This window comes from Ovis aries, chromosome 6, assembly GCF_016772045.2.
Source record: "Ovis aries strain OAR_USU_Benz2616 breed Rambouillet chromosome 6, ARS-UI_Ramb_v3.0, whole genome shotgun sequence".
Lineage (NCBI taxonomy): Eukaryota > Metazoa > Chordata > Mammalia > Artiodactyla > Bovidae > Ovis > Ovis aries.
Genome location: NC_056059.1, coordinates 26,096,098 through 26,115,443, shown reverse-complemented (window position 1 = coordinate 26,115,443; position 19,346 = coordinate 26,096,098). Strand labels below are relative to the sequence as shown.

General features: G+C 39.6%; 1 protein-coding gene across 1 annotated transcript; it reads right to left on the bottom strand.

Moving 5' to 3' along the window:
• Positions 1 to 207: 207 nt before the first annotated feature.
• On the bottom strand, positions 208 to 16,175 carry LOC101112223 (alcohol dehydrogenase class-3). Its single transcript, XM_004009681.5, has 9 exons — positions 16,109 to 16,175; positions 13,433 to 13,534; positions 11,745 to 11,886; positions 11,145 to 11,232; positions 3,987 to 4,206; positions 3,576 to 3,836; positions 2,689 to 2,824; positions 639 to 777; positions 208 to 504 (listed from the first exon to the last, which is right to left on the bottom strand). The coding sequence occupies exons 1-9, from the start codon at positions 16,118 to 16,120 to the stop codon at positions 480 to 482; spliced, it is 1,125 nt and encodes a 374-aa protein (XP_004009730.1). The 5' UTR covers positions 16,121 to 16,175; the 3' UTR covers positions 208 to 479.
• Between the last annotated feature and the right edge of the window lie 3,171 nt (positions 16,176 to 19,346).

Here is a 19,346-nt window from a genome sequence, read left to right as displayed (position 1 = left end):
GATTTCAGTTGGCTGGAGAAATCTGTTCTTTAATAATGGGTCTGAGATCCTTAAAAGTTACAAGAATGTTACCAATGACAGAGAAGACAATGGCATACACTCACCACTGCTGTGCCTTCTCCGTCTTTCCTTTAAAGAATGAAGATAACAGGCAGAGAAATCATGAGAATGAATTCAGCATAAAACAGCTGACAACTCCCACACATATACAGGCATTCCTTTTATTATGTTAGGAATATTCTTTAATGAGCTAGCAATTATTTATGTGAAGAAGAGACCAGAAAACAGATTTATGACAGTATTAGCCTTATCCTTGATTAGACATGTAGGAATTTACATACAAAACATTATTGCTTAGAGTAGGTTAGTGAAGATCTAACAAGCTGTGAACTTGAAAGAGCTCCTTTCTGCTTTTGTGGCTGCTCCAATCAGACCCCAAGACTTAGTTACAAGGATGGAAGAATTCTCCTCTTTTGAACTTAAAACTTTACAACAGTTCGGATGCTGTAAGAGAAGAAAACAATGAAAGTTCAGAGTCATTTAACACCACTAAAACTTTTTTTTTTTTAATACTTCTTCCTCCGTAAGCCCTAAATCATTACCACAGTCTATACTACACAGCTAAACAGAAAGCTTACCTCTTTCCGGCATGCATCAGATCAAAGGCTTCATTAATTTGGTCAAAAGGCAGACTGTGAGTCACAAACTCATCAACTTTTATCTTTTTGGACATATATTCAGACACCAACTTTGGGACACTTTCTACACTCTTCCATCCTAAAGGAAATCATACGTTTATTCATTACTTTTCCCAACAAATCTCTATAGTATGCTTATTAGTAGGTGACAAAGACATCTAAGAGAATTAATTTTTTCATAAAGAGGAATGAAAAACTTCAAAATCAAACTAGAGAGGAGGAAGAATTTAACACACATCTTTAGTTAAGAAAAAAGCAGATGCCTTTTGAGCACTTTTCTTTTTTCTGTGTTAAGATTTGCTAAAATCTCATTAAACCTTAATGGAGATTTTAAAACTATACAGGACAGAACTCTAGAAGTCTCAGAACAAGATTATTTAAGTCCAAAACAGCAAAATTTCTATAATCATGAAATTCAAGGAAGAACAAAATTGATGTGATACAAGACTTTATTTCTATGCTTTTAATTTCAACAATAAAGATGACATCTCAGAATAAAAAACTGAACTGAAAAGCAAAGTAGAGGCCCTTGTATGTTAAGATTTTAAACAAAGTCAGATCCTTCAGTTTTTCACTTGTATTATTAAAAGAAGCAGTAAACGTACAAATAAGCCTTCCCCCTTTTCAAACTAGGGTTTCTTTGGACTCTATCTCAAGCTTCTTTTGTGTGTGTGCTAAGTCGCTTCAGTTGTGTCCAACTCTGCGAACCCATGGACTGCCGCCCACCAGCCTCCTCTCTTCATGGGGTTCTCTAGGCAAGAATACTGGAGTGGGTTGCCATTTCCTTCTCCAGGGGATCTTTCTGACCCTTTTCCAAATCGCCCTCCTTACATCCTCAACAGATTACCTTTTTATTCCAAACCGGTGCCTTTTTTTCTTTCCCCTCATCGGGTAACAGACAACTACAGCTACTGCTATTCCCTACACCAAAACTTCTATTTACATTGTGAGTCATGGGTTAGCAACACCCATGGGGCCCCAAGGCTCTGGCTTATTTCCCAAGGCTTCAGTTAGAAGTGACTTCCAACCCCCCAGCTCCGTCTCCCAGACATTTTTAGAACATTCTCAAATATAGCTCTGGAACCTCAGCTGATGCCCCTGAGCTGCATGTATGGCTCTGCAAGTCTGTTCTAATACACTCAAGTGGGGCATACTAGTGTCTAGGGCTTTGAAAAGAAGGTTTAGTCAGCTTGACATTTTCCTGGACAAATTGTGTAGTATAAAGAGGAAAACTTAGGCCAAACCCCTCATTTTTCATACTTTCCCAATTTTCTGGCCTTGAGAAAAAAATGTGGCATGATATCAGGCAGGGAATGAGACACTTTGTTAGATGCAGGTCATTTCATTTGAAACTCATGCTATGTAATACTTTTTCCTTAGGAGACAAATATATTTTTTTTAATCTATTAAAAACTTAAGATTTCCTTCATTCACAATAGTTGGGACATATAAACACATTTTGATGTCTTTTCTCTTCCCTAGGTGAGCAACCCTAAGAAAGAGAAACTGTTTCTTAGCATTCTCCTGGTAGTTGGCAACCCCAGGTAACCACATACTTTTAGGATCACTCAAGGGAAAAATGATCAGTCTGGCAGCTTTTTTTCCATTTTGTTATAAGGCTCTGTCTAACTTAAAGTTTTATTCAGACTGGTTACTTCTGAAATCAGTACTGTTTAGAGAGAAGCATGATCACATCCAGGGATCACTGCACTCTCTGGGAAAATTTGTAAAAAAAAAAAAAAAATGCCAATAACCTATATAAATCTACCAGATGACACAAGGTGGCTGGCCTGGTTTATCCTGTATCCAGCTTCTGACCTAGTCCCAGCTATTTCATTAATGGATTATTAGTATTTTTTTTCAGTGTATAAAAAGTAGCCTTGTGTTTCAGAAGCTGAGCACCTCCCCAGTCCCCAGGGTTAGTACTCTTTGGGATTACAATTCTGCTAAAGGAAATAATAGAAGAAAATGTCCTCATCCATCAAATTACCTCCAAAGGCAGTGCCTTTCCACGTGCGGCCTGTGACTAGCTGGAATGGACGAGTGGCAATTTCTTCACCAGAGGCAGCTACGCCCACTACCACGCTGGTGCCCCAGCCTTTGTGGCAGGCCTCCAGCGCTGCTCTCTGCAGGCAAACCACAGAAGTCAGTGCATTTTGCTAAGAAGATCTACTGCCCCAGCAACTGCCGGGGGACAGGGTAGTGGTACAGAGAGCTCTTTTAGAAAAATGGCAACAAAATGATCAAAGTATTTACTAAGTTGTTTAATTTTGTTGAACAATTTTAACAGGTACTTTGAAAAGAATTTGCTAACTTGGCTAAATATTAACACAAATTGAAAGAATTTAAAGCTGTTATTTGTTGTCTACTGTAAAAAGTAAGTCTTAGCACAAAATTCTAAAGACCTTAATAAAAGCAGCAGCAGAGAAGTAACAGTAATACTTCTGCTGAGTGTCTACTCTGTCAAGTACATACCTACAATACCTATACCTGATTACTATCTGTGTTTTACACTTGGGGAAACAGATTTAGAGAAGTTAAGTAGTTGCTCAAGGTTACGGAGTTACTAAGGGGATATGTATCTAATTCCAGAGCCCATGTTCTCTATAACTGCATTGTTTTGCCTTTTCATTTAATGAAATGCACTTTCCAAGATTTAGCATAGAATGAAAGGCAAAGAAACGTTTTCCTTCATCTTTCCCTTGTATAGTTCAATAGCTATTTTTCCCTTCTTTCAGCAACCATTCTTATCCGAGAATTTAAGACTTCTCCTTTGCAAAACAAAACAATTTTTTTATCTTAATAAAGGAAATTACATTTTAAAATGCAGTTACACACACACACACAAGCACATGGAATGAAACCAGGCATACTCACCATGATTTTCACATTACCAATACACTCAAAGGAATAGTCGACCCCCCCATCAGTCATCTCAATGAGCACTTCCTGGATCGGTTTACTGAAGTCCTGGGGGTTAATACACTCAGAGGCCCCAAACTCCTTGGCTCTTGCGAATTTATCCTTATTGATGTCCACACCAATGATCCGGGTTGCACCAGCCACCTTACAGCCCATGATAACTGCCAGTCCAACTCCTCCCAGGCCAAAGACAGCACAAGTAGAGCCAGGCTCCACCTAACATTAAAGACAGCCTATAAGGTACTCATTCCGTAAGAGTCAGCGAAATCATCAGGTTTCTTACAGGTTGGGCCAAGTTCACTATTTCAGCAAAGGTTTGCTGTATGAAGTTAGAAGGTGGAAGCTAAAACCCAGGCTAACACTTACCTTGGCAGCATTCAAAGCAGCACCATAGCCAGTTGAAATGCCACAACCCAGAAGGCAAACTTTGTCCAAAGGTGCTAAAGGATCAATTTTAGCAACAGAAATGTCAGCCACAACTGTGTACTCAGAAAATGTGCTGGTTCCCATGTAATGTAAAATTGTCTTTCCTTTACAAGTAAATCTGCTAGTGCCATCTGGCATTAATCCTTTTCCTTGAGTGACTCTAAAGAAAAAGAAATCAATTTTTAAAAATGATGACCAGTAAATAGTTAGAAGACTGTACTAAGACCAAAACTCTAATTTCTAAAGTATTCATTAATCAATTTAGCACCTTTCACCAATGCCTGATTAGGAAAACTTTTAAAAGAGTTATAATCTTACAAATCTTTTCCAACATTCAATATCCTTCTAGATTACCTGTCAAGGGTACTGAAATAATTTTAACAGGTACAACTTATGGATCACATGAAATGATTTTAAAATTCCATCATGTGACCCTATATGTGAGACAGCAAAAGACACACAGATGTAAAAAACAGTGTTTTGGACCGTGAGAGAAGGTGAGGGTGGGATGATTTGAGACGGTAGCATTGAAATGTGTATAGTATCATATGTGAAGGGGATCACCAGTCCAGATTCCATGCATGAGACACCGTGCTCAGAGCTGGTGTACTGCGATGACCCTGGGGGATGGGATGGGGAGGTGGGAGAGAGGTTCTGAATGGGGAACGCATGTGTGCCCATGGCTGATTCATGTTGATGTATGGCAAAAACCACTACAATACTGTAAAGTAATTAGCCTCCAATTAAAATAAATTAATTTTTAAAAAAAATTTTTAGTTTTTTACTTTACAATACTGTATTGGTTTTGCCATACATTGACATGAATCCACCACAGGTGTACATGAGTTAAATAAATTAATTTTTTAAAAAAGAAAAAAAGTTCCATCATGAAACTGTGAGCAAATATAACTTCAAAAAGCATTAAGCCAAAATAGCATCCACACAGCAGAGATTACAAGCATCTAAATAGATGGGGAAACAGTAGAAACAGTGGCTGACTTTATTTTTCTGGGCTCCAAAATCAACGCAGATGGTGACTGCAGCCATGAAATTAAAAGACGCTTACTCCTTGGAAGGAAAGTTATGACCAACCAGGATAGCATATTAAAAAGCAGAGATATTACTTTGCCAACAAAGGTCCGTCTAGTCAAGGCTATGGTTTTCCAGTGGTCATGTATGGATGTGCGAGTTGGACTATAAAGAAAGCTGAGTGCAGAAGAATTGATGCTTTTGAACTGTAGTCTTGGAGAAGACTCTTGAAGGTCCCTTGGACTGCAAGGAGATCCAACCAGTCCATCCTAAAGGAAATCAGTCCTGGGTGTTCATTGGAAAGACTGATGTTGAAGCTGAAACTCCAATACTTTGGCCACCTGATGCAAAGAGCTGACTCACTGGAAAAGACCCTGATGATGGGAAAGATTGAGGGCAGGAGGAGAAGGGGACAACAGAGGATGAGACGGTTGGATGGCATCACTGACACAATGGACACAGGTTTGGGTGGACTCAGGGAGTTGGTGATGGACAGGGAGGCCTGGCAGTTCATGGGGTCGCAAAGAATCAGACACGACTGAATGACTGAACTGAACTGATCCAGATCAGCAGATAAAAGCAGATGTCCAAACTGGTTAATTCAGATTTCTTAGGAGGCCTATTTCAAAAGGGTAATAGTCCCAATGGATTCAAGTTATCTTCTCTCTTCAATGGTTTCAAAATTATTTTTGATATTCTAAATGGTTGTTGTAACATCTTGCTTAGGAATATGGGCCCTAAAAACAGACACAGTCAATCAGTTCAGTCACTCAGTCATGTCCAACTCTTTGAGACCCCATGGACTGCAACATGCCAGGCCTCCCTGGCCATAGACCACTCCAGGAGATTACTCAAACTCATGTCCATTGAGTTGGTGATGCCATCCACCATCTCATCCTCTGTTGTCCCCTTCTCCTTCTGCTTTCAGTCTTTCCCAGCATCAGGGTCTTTTCAAATGAAGTCTGTTCTTCGCATCAGGGGGCCAAAATATTGGAGTTTCACCTTCAGCATCAGTCCTTCCAATGAATATTCAGGACTGATTTCCTTTAGGATGGACTGCTTGGATCTTTTTGCAGTACAAGGGACTCTCGAGAGTCTTCAACAACACAGATCAAAAGCATCAATTCTTTAGTGCTCACCTTTTTTAATAGACCAACTCTCACATCCATACATTATTACTGAAAAAACCACAGCCTTGACTAGATGGACCTTTTTTGGCAAGTAATGTCTCAGCTTCTTAATATGTTTTCTAGGTTGGTCATAACTTTCCTTCCAAGAAACAAGCGTCTTTTAATTTCATGGCTACAGTCACCACCTGCAGTGATTTTGGAGCCCCCAAAATAGTCTCTCACTGTTTCTCCATCTTACCATGAAGTGATGGGACCAGATGCCATGATCTTCGTTTTCTGAATGTTGAGCTTTAAGCCAACTTTTTCACTCTCCACTTTCACTTTCATTGAGAGGCTTTTAGTTCCTCTTCACTTTCTGCCATAAGGGTGGTGTCATCTGCATATCTGAGGTTATTGATATTTCTCCCGGCAATCTTGATTCCAGCTTGTGCTTCGTCCAGCCCAGCATTTCTCATGATGTACTCTGCATAGAAGTTAAATAAGCAGGGTGACAATATACAGCCTTGACGTACTCCTTTTCCTCTTTGGAACCAGTCTGTTGTTCCATATCCAGTTCTAACTGTTGCTTCCTGACCTGCATACAGGTTTCTCAAGAGGCAGGTCAGGTGGTCTGGTATTCCCATCTCTTTCAGAATTTCCCACCTCTTTCAGAATTTCCCACAGTTTACTGTGATCCACACAGTCAAAGGATTTGGCATAGTCAAGAAAGCAGAAATAGATGTTTTTTTGGAACTCTCTTGCTTTTTCCATGATCCAGCGGATGTTGGCAATTTGATCTCTGGTTACTTTGCCTTTTCAAAAACCAGCTTGAACATCTGGAAGTTCACAGTTCACGTATTGCTGAAGCCTGGCTTGGAGAATTTTGAGCATTACTTTACTAGCATGTGAGATGAGTGCAATTGTGCAGTAGTTTGAGCATTCTTTGGCATTGCCTTTCTTTGGAACTGGAATGAAAACTGACCTTTTCCAGTCCTGTGGCCACTGCTGAGTTTTCCAAATTTGGGAGCATCTTGAGTGCAGCACTTTCACAGCATCATCTTTCAGGATTTGAAATAGCTCAACTGAATTCCATCACCTCCACTAGCTTTGTTCTTAAGTGATGCTTTCTAAGGCCCACTTGACTTCACATTCCAGGATGTCTGGCTCTAGGTGAGTGATCACACCATCGTGATTATCTTGGTCGTGAAGATCTTTTTTGTACAGTTCTGTGTATTCCTGCTACCTCTTCTTAATATCATCTGCTTCTGTTAGGTCCATATCATTTCTGTCCTTTACTGAGCCCATCTTTGCATGAAATGTTCCTTGGTATCTCTAATTTTCTTGAAGAGATCTCTAGTCTTTCCCATTCTGTTCTTTTCCTCTATTTCTTTGCATTGATCGTCGAGGAAGGCTTTCTTACCTCTTCTTGGTATTCTTTGGAATTCTGCATTCAGATGCTTATATCTTTCCTTTTCTCCTTTGCTTTTGCTTCTCTTCTTTTCACAGCTATTTGTAAGGCCTCCTCGGACAGCCATTTTGCTTTTTTGCATTTCTTTCCCATGGGGATGGTGTTAATCCCTGTCTCCTGTACAATGTCATGAACCTCCATCCACAGTTCATCAGGCACTCTATCTATCAGATCTAGTCCCTTAAATCTATTTCTCAATTCCACTGTATAATCATAAGGGATTTGATTTAGGTCATACCTAATGGTCTAGTGGTTTTCTCTGCTTTCTTCAATGTAAGTCTGAATGTGGCAATAAGGAGTTCATGATCTGAGCCACATTCATCTCCTGGTCTTGCTTTTGTTGACTATATAGAGCTTTTCCATCTTTGGCTGCAAAGAATATAATCAATCTGATTTTGGTGTTGACCATCTGGTGATGTCTATGTGTAGACGCGGGTCATGGTGGAGAGGTCTGACAGAATGTGGCCCACTGGAGAAGGGAATGGCAAACCACTTCAGTATTCTTGCCTTGAGAACCCCATGAACAGTATGAAAAGGCAAAATGATAGGATACTGAAAGAGGAACTCCCCAGGTCAGTAGGTGCCCAATATGCTACTGGAGATCAGTGAAGAAATAACTCCAGAAAGAATGAAGGGATGGAGCCAAAGCAAAAACAATACCCAGATGTGGATGTGACTGGTGATAGAAGCAAGGTCCGATGCTGTAAAGAGCAATATTGCATAGGAACTTGGAATGTTAGGTCCATGAATCAAGGCAAATTGGAAGTGGTCAAACAAGAGATGGCAAGAGTGAATGTCGACAATCTAGGAATCAGCGAACTAAAATGCACTGGAATGGGTGAATTTAACTCAGATGACCATCATATTTACTATTGCGGGCAGGAATCCCTAAGAAGAAATGGAGTAGCCATCATGGTCAAAAAAAGAGTCTGAAATGCAGTACTTGGATGCCATCTCAAAAATGACAGAATGATCTCTGTTCGTTTCCAAGGCAAACCATTCAGTATCACAGTAATCCAAGTCTATGCCCCAACCAGTAACGCTGAAGAAGCTGAAGTTGAATGGTTCAGTGAAGACCTACAAGACTTTTTAGAACTAACAACCAAAAAAGATGTCCTTTTCATTATAGGGGACTGGAATGCAAAAGTAGGAAGTCAAGAAACACCTGGAGTAACAGGCAAATTTGGCCTTGGAATATGGAATGAGGCAGGGAAAGGCTAATAGAGTTTTGCCAAGAAAATGCACTGGTTATAGCAAACACGCTCACTTCTCTTTTATTCATAGCTATTTGTAAGGCCTCCTCAGACAACATTTTGCCTTTTTGCATTTCTTTTCCTTGGGGATGGTCTTGATCCCTGTCTCCTGTACAGTGTCACGAACCTTCGTCTATAGTTCTTCAGGCACCCTATCAGATCTAATCCTTTGAATCTATTTCTCACTTCCCCTGTACAATCCTAAGGGATTTGATTTAGGTCATATCTGAATGGTGTAGTGATTTTCCGTACTTTCTTCAATTTAAGCCTGAATTTGGCAATAAGGAGTTCATGGTCAGTGCCACAGTCAACTCCTGGTCTTGTTTTTGCTGACTGTTTCATTCTGTACTCCAAGGCCAAATCTGCCTGTTAATCCAGGTATTTCTTGACTCCCTACTTTTGCATTCCAGTCCCCTATAATGAAAAGGACATCTTTTGTTGGTGTTAGTTTGAGAGGGTCACACACACTTGTGTTCAAACCCCATGTGGCCCTTGTCAAGTGAATTAACTTCTGTGCCTTCATTCTATCATTAGAAAATCAGAGAAACCATCTTTCTTAGAGATTGCTAAAAAATCAAATCAGAGGTTATGTAAATTAGCATTGTGCCTGGCACACAGTGCTTAATAAATAGGTTACTTTTAATAAAAATAAACACTAGAACTTGATGTACAGTCTTGGATAAACCTTTGGAATATATATGAATAAATAAAATATATACAGATGAAGAAAAAGTCAACTGCCTGTGGATTCAAGAACATTTCCTTTGAGAGAAACGTAAATATGACCAGAAACAAACAAACAGGTGACAAAGCTCTACCCCAATAACATTCATATCTTTATGAGAGCAAGTTAAATTTGCTTAGCTCTCAATGTCAGAAACTGCTCTGCTTTCAGAAGAGGCTCATGAACAAAAGGTGATAAGGGATATATTTTAAGCTTTGAAAGAACTTGTCCTTCTAAAAGCTTACAGACAGCCACAAAAAAGCCTACAACCATTATTCTACTTGGTATGTCACAAGTCTTTCAGACAGTGTTTGGAATTCCCTTTCAAAATGACTATAGTTTTATTTTTTTGGTTCTAGTTTTGTAACTGTGTTTATGTGATAAAATAAATGCAATTTTGTCTTCCAAAAAAAGAAACTAATTTTGTCAGTGGCTTTAGAAAACAATGCAAAAACAAACACATCTCCCAAATATTGCTGGGTGGGAGTATATCCCATGACTCAGCAACTTCAATCCTAGGGAAATACCCAAGAGAAAGTTGCATAAATGTCCATCAAGATAGCCATCAAGAGTCACACACGGATGCTCTGAGTGGCACTAACCATAGCAGGGTCAAAGTGGAGAGCAATGTAAATGTCCATGAACAGGAGAAAGGGTAAACAGATATTTGGAATGAAACAAAAGAGAATCAGAGGCATATAGCAGCGTGGCCACCTCAACAGACATTATGAATGAAAGAAACCAGGCAAAAGAGCACATTCTGCATAATTCTGTTTATATGAAGTTTTACAGTTAACAATAGTGGTTACCTTTGAGGGAGGTAGGTGTTTACCTGTAAGGGACATGAAGAACTTTGTGGGCAGCTGGAAGGGTTTTCTATCTTGATCTGAGTGAAGGTTATAACTATTAGGTGTCTTTAGGCATAAACATCTATTGAGCTGTACATTTAGTATTTGTGCACTTTAATTACTTCATTATATGTATGTTCTACTTCAGTGACAAAAAAGAGGCAAAAGGGGGAAAATAGACACAAGATCTTAAACGCCTCAAAGAAGTTCTTTAAGTGTGTAACCTTGCTACAATAAAATAACCACCTTTTCTTTGTCAAAGGGTTATGTTATCTCTTGGAGTCTTACCAAAACCTTATGAGCTAAGGTTTATTACTTCAGTGTCATCGACAATAAAATGGCTCATAAAAATTCCTTCATTCAATTTCATAACCATGTCCCTCCTTACTACCTATGTTGGCAAATTTAGCCTAGTATTATGGAAAGAGAATGGGTTCAGAAAATTGCATTATCTCGTCCAACAGGTGATGATGCTGAGCACACCACTTAATTTCCAAGTCTAAATTTTCTCATCTATGAAAATACAGTGATACCAGTAATAATGACAGGTTGCCATAAAGACAGAATGAAATAATGCACGTAGAATGCTCTATATAAATTGCCACGTAATTACTTATCATGATTAATATTACCTCTTGTTTTAAGAATAAAATAAAAAGATACTAACCTTATCTTCTGGCAAAGGTTTGTTTTAGGATTCAGACAAAATTTGCATTCTCCACACTGGGGGATATAAAGTGGGATGACAGTATCACCTAGAAAACAAATGCAAGGACACTATCCTGAATCGGTAGCACCTGATTCCAAACAAATACTTCAGCCCCTACAGATTCCCATTCTTGTCAACTCACACAGCTTTGCAGGTTAACAACTTTAAGGCCTAGAACTTTACGTACATAACATCAGACACTGCCTGACTATGCAAAAAAAAGAAACAAAAAGCAAGCTTCAAATTTTTATCTAAATGAAACTTTCAAAACAAGTGGAGAACAAGGAAGTCATGTGCTTCAATATACTGATTTGATGCATCTTCAAAAATTCTTGCTTAATCGGGCAAAAACCATGTCAGATAAGTAGCAGTCTCATAATCAGAAAGGAAGAAGCTCTCAAATATCTGTGTTTTCCAGATAAGGAATAAAATCAATCTTGACAGCTTACTTAGGCCGTAACTTATTCACAAATAAACAATGTATAGTTTATCAGAAATATAATTTTGTATAAGAATAAGCCAAAATTGTAAAATAAGTGGTTCTAATACCCTCCTTACCTGCCTTCAGCTTAGTAACTCCTTCACCAACACTCTCCACAATTCCAGCACCTTCATGTCCCAAGATCACTGGATAATTCCCTTCAGGATCAGCCCCACTCAGTGTATAGGCGTCAGTGTGGCAAACTGCAGTGGCAATAATCTAACAGGATGTTAAATAGCGTCTGAGTGTATGCACATGCAATTCAGAGTGACACATAGGGCAAAGCAGAGACATTTTTACTTAATAGCATATTTTACTGATTAGAACATACACTCCTTTCATATTTTAACCTCTCTAAAATCAGCACGTGCTCATCACCGATGGCATCTTAACAATTGGAATTGGCAGCATTTTCTTAGTGGTACATAAAAGTAATGGTACATTTATAGGCAATGAAACATAGTGTATCTATTCTCCTTTTCAATACATGTTAGCAGGAGAAGGTAAACCAAGGCATGTTACGGGCACGGTGCTTTAGGCGGGTGTGGAGAGGAACACCACCTGTGTGCAAAAGCAGGTACAGCCCATCTCACTGCTGGCCTTCTCCTGACTGTTGGGGAATGAGATTTCTAAAAAGACATATGCCAGCTTGCTTGGTCTGTGGCAAAACTCAAGAGCTTTTATTGGAACCAACTCCCTCTTCAGCAGCCACACAGAATTTCTGCTTAAATAAGCCCTTTATCCCAATTTTTCTGGCTTTCAAGTATCTCTTTTCTTTTCAAACTGCCAAAAGCACAGAAAGGAAAGTCTTGGGGGTGTCCCTTTTTCTGCTTCTCACATTTAAACCTGATTACAATGTAACATTCTTAGCTGTTTGTTAGCAGTTTCCCAGGGGAAGACTGGTAGCCCTGTACAGCTCATATTAGCACATCCAAGATCAACTTTTTCTTTAGCAGCAAAATCACAATCAGGTTGATTTCTGTAAAGATTTCAGATTCCTGAGCCTGGCTTAAAAGAATCTGAAAAAGTTATTTGGCCCTGGCTTCTCGACTTGTTAAATGTGATCCCCAGAAGCATGAGAACTGGAGGTGGGATGGGGGAAGTATACTCCAATTCACAGCAAAAAATGGTTATTTTTTCTAGAAGGTTCATTTTACTCAATGGTCATTAGTTTAAAGCACTGATTTTACATCACAAGTACAGAGTAGAATGCCAGAGTATCCAGCTGGCTGCCTTGTGCAATATGCCTCTCTCTCCAGGGGTAACTTCACTTTCTCTGCCACAGCAGAGATTAAGAGGTGCTGGAATAATGAATCCCCTGAACCTTGGACTTGTCTGCAAAGGTCAGTACATTTTAAAGCTCTCTAAGCAAGCCTGCTTCACTTGCTTGTTGATCCCGTCAGTTAGGAACCTGTTCCCAAATCTTATTTGAAGTTTCTTCCAATAATCCAAAGAATCTTAAGAATACATCTTAAGTTATAGGATCAGCAGAAAGGGGAACATCCTATAAAGTCACCCTAAACCCAGGCTACAAAAGATCAATTGCACTCGTCCACTGATCCTTGGAGAAGGCTGCTCAGAGGAGAGGAGCACTGCAAAACTGGGAGGGATGGACTGAGAGCTGGGATTCCAAGGCTGGATGACTCTCAGTCCCTTCTCCTTGACCCTGCCCTTGGGGATTTCTCCTCTGTAGACCTCAGAGGACTCATCTATCTAGAGACCTAACTGTAGGCCTTCTTTTCCAGTGCCTTAGATGTTTCATTACCTTAATTCGAACTTCATGAGCCTTTGGGGGTGCCACCTCTACCTCCTCTATAGAAAGAGGCTTCCCAGCCTCCCAGGCAACTGCAGCCTTGCACTTGATAACCTGCAGTGGGGGAAAACAGAGCACGATGCTTATCCTCCTGAACTAATCACAACTACTTAGTTAATTTAGATGATGATGAATGCTAATCTTAGAGAGTATATCACCAATTCACAATGACACAACTCCAAGTGATATTGAGAATCTCCTGGCATGTGTTTATACTTTATATAAGTAGTACTCATTAAAAAATTTTCATTGAGATGATCACATGTGTAAGTTTCATTCAGGAATTCCCTGGCAGTCAGTGGTTAGGACTCAGCACTTTCACTGCTGGGGCTTGGGTCCCTGTTGGGGAAGCGAGGGAAGGGAAAACTCAGATCCCTGCAAGCTGCATGACCAAAAAAAAGTTTCATTCATCAAATATTTAATGACCCTCTACAACGCATAAGCAGGAGAAGGTTAAGAATACAGGTTCCAAGAGAATCTGATTCAGTAGTCTGGTATAGGGCCCAAGGGCTCTGAATGCTTAAGATGTGCCCTATGAAATTTTTTTGCTCAGGCTGGTGTAAGTAACACTGGTTTGCTGTAAAACTGCACAGTGGGAAGTGGTATAAGGAGGAGAATCAGAATGGGGAATCTAAAAAAAAAAAAAAAAAACAAACCACACCTATCCCTTTCAATTGTGCTATGCAATACAGTAGCCACCTGCCACATGTAGCTTTTGAGCACTTGAAAAATGGCCAGTTTGAACTGATAAACTGTACCTGTAAAATAATCCCAGGTTTTGAAGACTCACTATTAAAAAAATGCTGATTATATGTTGAGATGGTATTCTGAATATATTGGGTTAAATTTTAATCTAACTTAATACCATTTTAATGTGGCTAATAGAAAAATTAAAATTATATACATGACTCATACTGTATATACATGACTCATACTGTATTTCTACAGTATAGTACACTGTAGAGACTCCAGTTGGTATACTTCTCCTTTACTAGAGAATCAAGCGTCATGAGGAAGGTTTTGATTAGTTCACAGAATGATTATGAAACATGTTTATGGAATAAAGGTCGTGCTGAGTTTATAGTAGACTTGAAAGCCAGTAATTACAAAATGTGTGATTTAAAGGGAGAGGCACAAAGTGCTACAGAATGCAAAATGTGGAGAAAGAGTGTAACAGTGTAACTATGGTTGGTGGGTTTGGGGAAGTGTCACTTTTAACTGGGATGAAAGATGAGCAACAGTTACAGAAAGATAAAATATCTACATATAGAACGATTGTGAGCTGTGGATATGAAAATGAAGGCCCTAATACAGTCCTTAACAAAGTGCAGCTTTGCAGAAATAAGTCAGTAGCCATTAGTAGCAAGAGAACAAAGAGTGGAGGAAAAGAAGAGCTGACCTATGCAGAGGGATGAGTGGCTTGCATAAACTTATGAGGCTGGAAATAATCACTTTTAAAATTAAAATGTAGATATTAAATGCTGATAAAAAATTGATACACTGCATTAGAAACTTTTTTCACCTCAATGTACCATAAATCCCAAACTCCAAAGGTAAAATTCAAAATACTAACAATGAAATCACATATTCTAGAGATCTAAAGCAACAAGAATAAATAATACATTCACAATGTAAGCTTTAAATCCCTCCTCCCCCCTTTTAAAGCATATCTGAAAGTTTAACGTTTTCCTTTCAATAACAATTCTAAACAAAACAAGGCCTCACTCTAAATCCGCAGGCAACGGCCCTTCTTCAACATCTGAACTATCACAGGAAAAACAGCTGCCAACTTGTTAAATCTTAAAGGTCGTTTAGATTTTATCATTTCTAGTCAAGTTCAAATCTTTCAAGAAAATTTCTTAACTTTGTAATGCATTAAAACAAACAGCGACGTTAGGTTAATCCTGTTACTCGCGCATTTCTGCCTTTACTGGCTAATGTGTATTTCAGGAATTTTTAATAGTTTGTTGCACAGGGTGCAACCTCGGCTCACTATCCTTAGTGTGACCACTAATTGCGACTAACTTGTAACTCTCAAGTTTTTTATTTAAAATGGGGTACTATCTTGCATAGGTGTTACAAAAGGATTAAAGTAGGGTGTGTATAAAGCTCTGGCGCCCAAGTGCTCCAAAACTTTACGGAGCCTTCCAAAAGTACAGTCCTTGGAGGCAGAAAAATAGGAATTATGAACTACTATGGTGAAACACAACCTAGGGGTTAGGAGCACGGGCTCCAGCTGCAGCTTAGCTACCTGAAAGTATGATCCACAGCAAGTGATGTAACTTTATGTACGCAAAGCGTGGGGACTCTTAAACCACCTCCAAAATACCAGGATACCGATCCCACCCCGCCCCCACTCTCCGGTTCTCCCCACCCCCATCCCGCTTCGGCTGCCCCCGAAGCAGCAGAACCCGGCCCCGGAAAGAGCCGAATCAAAGCTTCCTCCCTTCCTCCCTGCTGAGCTGCTAGCTCCCCATGGCTGCGTTTCAGCTCCACCAGCCAGAGTCAGGCTCCGGGCCAAGCCCCACGCGCCCCCCACTCCTCTCAAGCCAGCGGCCAGGTTCAGCTCCATGCTTTCCCTCCCTCTCTCCCTTTCTTGGACTCAGCCAGTGTAACAGCTGATTATACCTGGTTCGCCATTTCCTCAGACCGCAGTGAGCGTGAAGCAGATAACTGAGAACAGCCGTGCAGGGTCGGGGATGTGGGCGGGGCATGCGTCCGCCAGCGCCGGGGCGAGCGTGGAGGCGGGGGTTGCGGGGGCTGGAACGTGGCGGGTGGGGCTTGAGGCCTGGCAAGGCCGGAGCTCTGGTTGATACCAGGTGGTCTCGCGATAAGTTGGAGTTTCCAGTAGGCTGGAAAGCAGCGGCGGCGGCCGCTCAGTGAGCAAAGTAACAGTTTGTAAAGTATCGGTCAGATGAGGGTTTCCCCGTGTAACTGTAGCCCAGGCAGCGTAGATAAAGCTTATAAAGGAGATATGTGGAGGGCGAGGAACCAGGAATTTCACTGGAAGTACGTGAGAAACCGTAAGGGGACTGCGCCTTCTATGCGCCTTGTGGGCACGTCTTGAGGGCTCAAGATGAGTGAGATACAGCTCTGCAGAAGAGTCTCCGTCAGCTGAGCTTTGAGAAGGATAAACGGCACCCCCAAAACGGGGGCTTATTGGGAAAAGTCCCAGTATCAACTTAAAAAAAAAAAGCACAAAAGAAGACCTGTGAGTTGAGTTTCTTCAGTGTCTTACTGAGGACTGTGGCCTGGAGACAGCCTCTTAGATACCCTGAGGAACTATTCTGAAAAGGTGGGGGAAGGCTAGTGTACGTGTGATTTTGGGGTGCCAGGTTGTAATCAAGCATACATCTCCTGGAGGATTATTGCTAGTCCTGAGGAACAGATATCTATCTAAATGATTTTTGTGTTTTTTTCTAAATATAGGAGGATGTGAGAATCTAGGTTCTAAAAATGTTTCTCTTGAAATATTTCTAACTATCTAAGGGCCTATTAAGCCTATTTTGCCAGAGCACGGAGTACCTGTTTCTTGATCTTTTCCCAGAATTCCTCTCAGTGTGTACTGCAGGTCAGTGATTGCTGTGGCTGATTAACTCAGGCCTTGTAGAACTGAATGGTGGGCAGCATTCTTCAGTTTAAGCCAGGCTCCTATTCCAGCTACTGCTGAAGGGTAAGTAGGATTTATGGTGGTGGTTCATAGGACATGGGGAGAGAACTATGCAAGGAGGAGAACGGGGCAGTGAAAAATCTCGGGGACATGGATGCAGTTGATGTGTTTTTAGAGTGGAGCAGAGTGTAGAGAGAGAGAGGATGGATTATTTGCTAGTTTACTCAAACTCTGTTAGGGATGCTGGATTTTATTAAAATGCCTTTATTGGACAGACCACTCTCTTCTCGCTGCTCTTTTTTTTTTTTTTTTTTAAACAGCATTTTAGTGACTCCTTCTCAGTATATACCTTAAGGGTTGGTGCTCTCACAAGTATGTCCAAAATGTTTCACATCACCCATTTATCTTTACTGTGGCTTTAACTTTTATTTATATAGAGACAACTTCTAGATTGTGAATCAGGATGGCTTCTGGTAAACTCAAGACTTGAGAAGTTCCTCAAGTCAATGTTAAATACTAAACCACAGATTAAAGAAGCTCAGGGAACACCAGGGAGCCTAATGCCAAAACACAAAACAAAACCAACCAAACAAAAATACACTTAGGCATAATATATTCAAACTACAGAAAATCAAAGGAAAAAAATCTTGAAAGAAGCCAGAAGGAAAGAAAACATCTTATGAAAAGAGGAGCAAAGGTAAAAATTACATCCAGTTTCCCCTCAGCAATCATCTAAGCAAAAATATAGTGGAATGAAACATAAGTGTTGAGGAGAAAAAAACCTTCCAATCTAGAATTCTGTGTTCTGTAACTTTATCCTTTAGAAGTGAATGAGAGATAAAGACTTTCTTAGATAAACATTGATGAAATTTGTTGCCAGAAGACATGCCTTGGAAGAAATGTTAAAAAAATTCTTCAGAGAGAAGGAAAGTGAGTCAGGTCAGAAACTCATCCAAATAAAAGAAGGGCCATAGGGAATGAATAAGTGATAGTAAAATAAAAACTTTTATTTTTCTTTATTGGTTTAGCAGAGAACATAGCAGATAACAGTTTTATTCAAAATAAAAATATTCAAAACAGTATTATTCAAAAATAATAATAGAAAACGATTTCATGATTATGAAGTATGTATAATTGAAATGGATGACAGCAATGACACAAGGGATTAGAGAGAGGAATTAGGATTATATTGATTTTGTAAGGTGTTAGTACTGCCAGTGAAGCAGTATAGTGCTATTTGAAAGTGAACTTGGATTGGTTGTAATAAATATATATTGCAAATTCTAGGACAAACACTATAATTTTTTTAAAGTACAATTGGTATACTAAGAAAGAAGGGAAAATGGAATCAAGTATTGGGTTGACACCAAAAAGGAAGAAAAGACAAAAATGGTAACAAAGAAGGGCAACCAATGTTAATGGAAAACAGTAACAAATACAATAGATAGTAGTCTGACTGTATCAATAATCATTTAAAATGTCAGTGGTCTAAATGCAGCAACTAAAAGAAATTGTCAGTGTGAATCTAAAAACAAGTATCAAATATATGTTTTATTTTTTAAAATCTGCTTTAGTTTTTTAAATTAAAAAAATTTATTTTGGCCACGCTGCACAAAGTGTGGGATCTTAGTTCCCTGAACAAGAATTGAACCTAGGCCCTCAGCAGTGAAAGCATGGAGTCTTAACCATTGAACTGCCAGAGAATTCCCCAAAAAACCCACTTTAAATAGAGAGGTACATATAAATTAAAAGTAAAAGAATGGAGAAAGATAAGCTAACACTACTTGAAATAAAGTTAGGATAGCTATATTAATTTCAGATGGCAGATTCAAAGCAGTAAGTATGAGGTATAAAGAGAGGTGTTGCATGATCAAGAGGTCAGTTATTCAAGAAGGCATAAGAATCCTTAATGTGTATGTGTCAGCAACAGAGCTTCATAGTACATGAGGCAAATACTGATAGAACTTTAAGGAGAAATACATAAATCCACTAGTACAGTTGGAGGCTTCAACACCCCTCTATGGATAGACCCAGAAATGGATAGACCCAGCAGGCAGAAAATCAGTAAGGACATGGTTGAACTCAACAGCATCATCAGTCACCTGGACATAATTGACATCAGTGAACATTCACTGAGATAAACTACCTTCTGGGCCATAAAACACATCTTACTAAGTTTAAAAGAATAAAAATCTTGCAAAGTATATTCTTTGACCGCAATGGAATCAAAGATAGCTAGAAAATCTACAAATACAT

Bases quoted from the DNA above. Each gene is read 5' to 3' on its own strand.
- LOC101112223 (XM_004009681.5), bottom strand. The intron at 3,837-3,986 runs GTAAGTGTTAGC...CTTTAATGTTAG, and splicing joins CTGCTTTGAATGCTGCCAAG to GTGGAGCCTGGCTCTACTTG. The intron at 778-2,688 runs GTAATTTGATGG...GATTTCCTTTAG, and splicing joins GAAAGGCACTGCCTTTGGAG to GATGGAAGAGTGTAGAAAGT.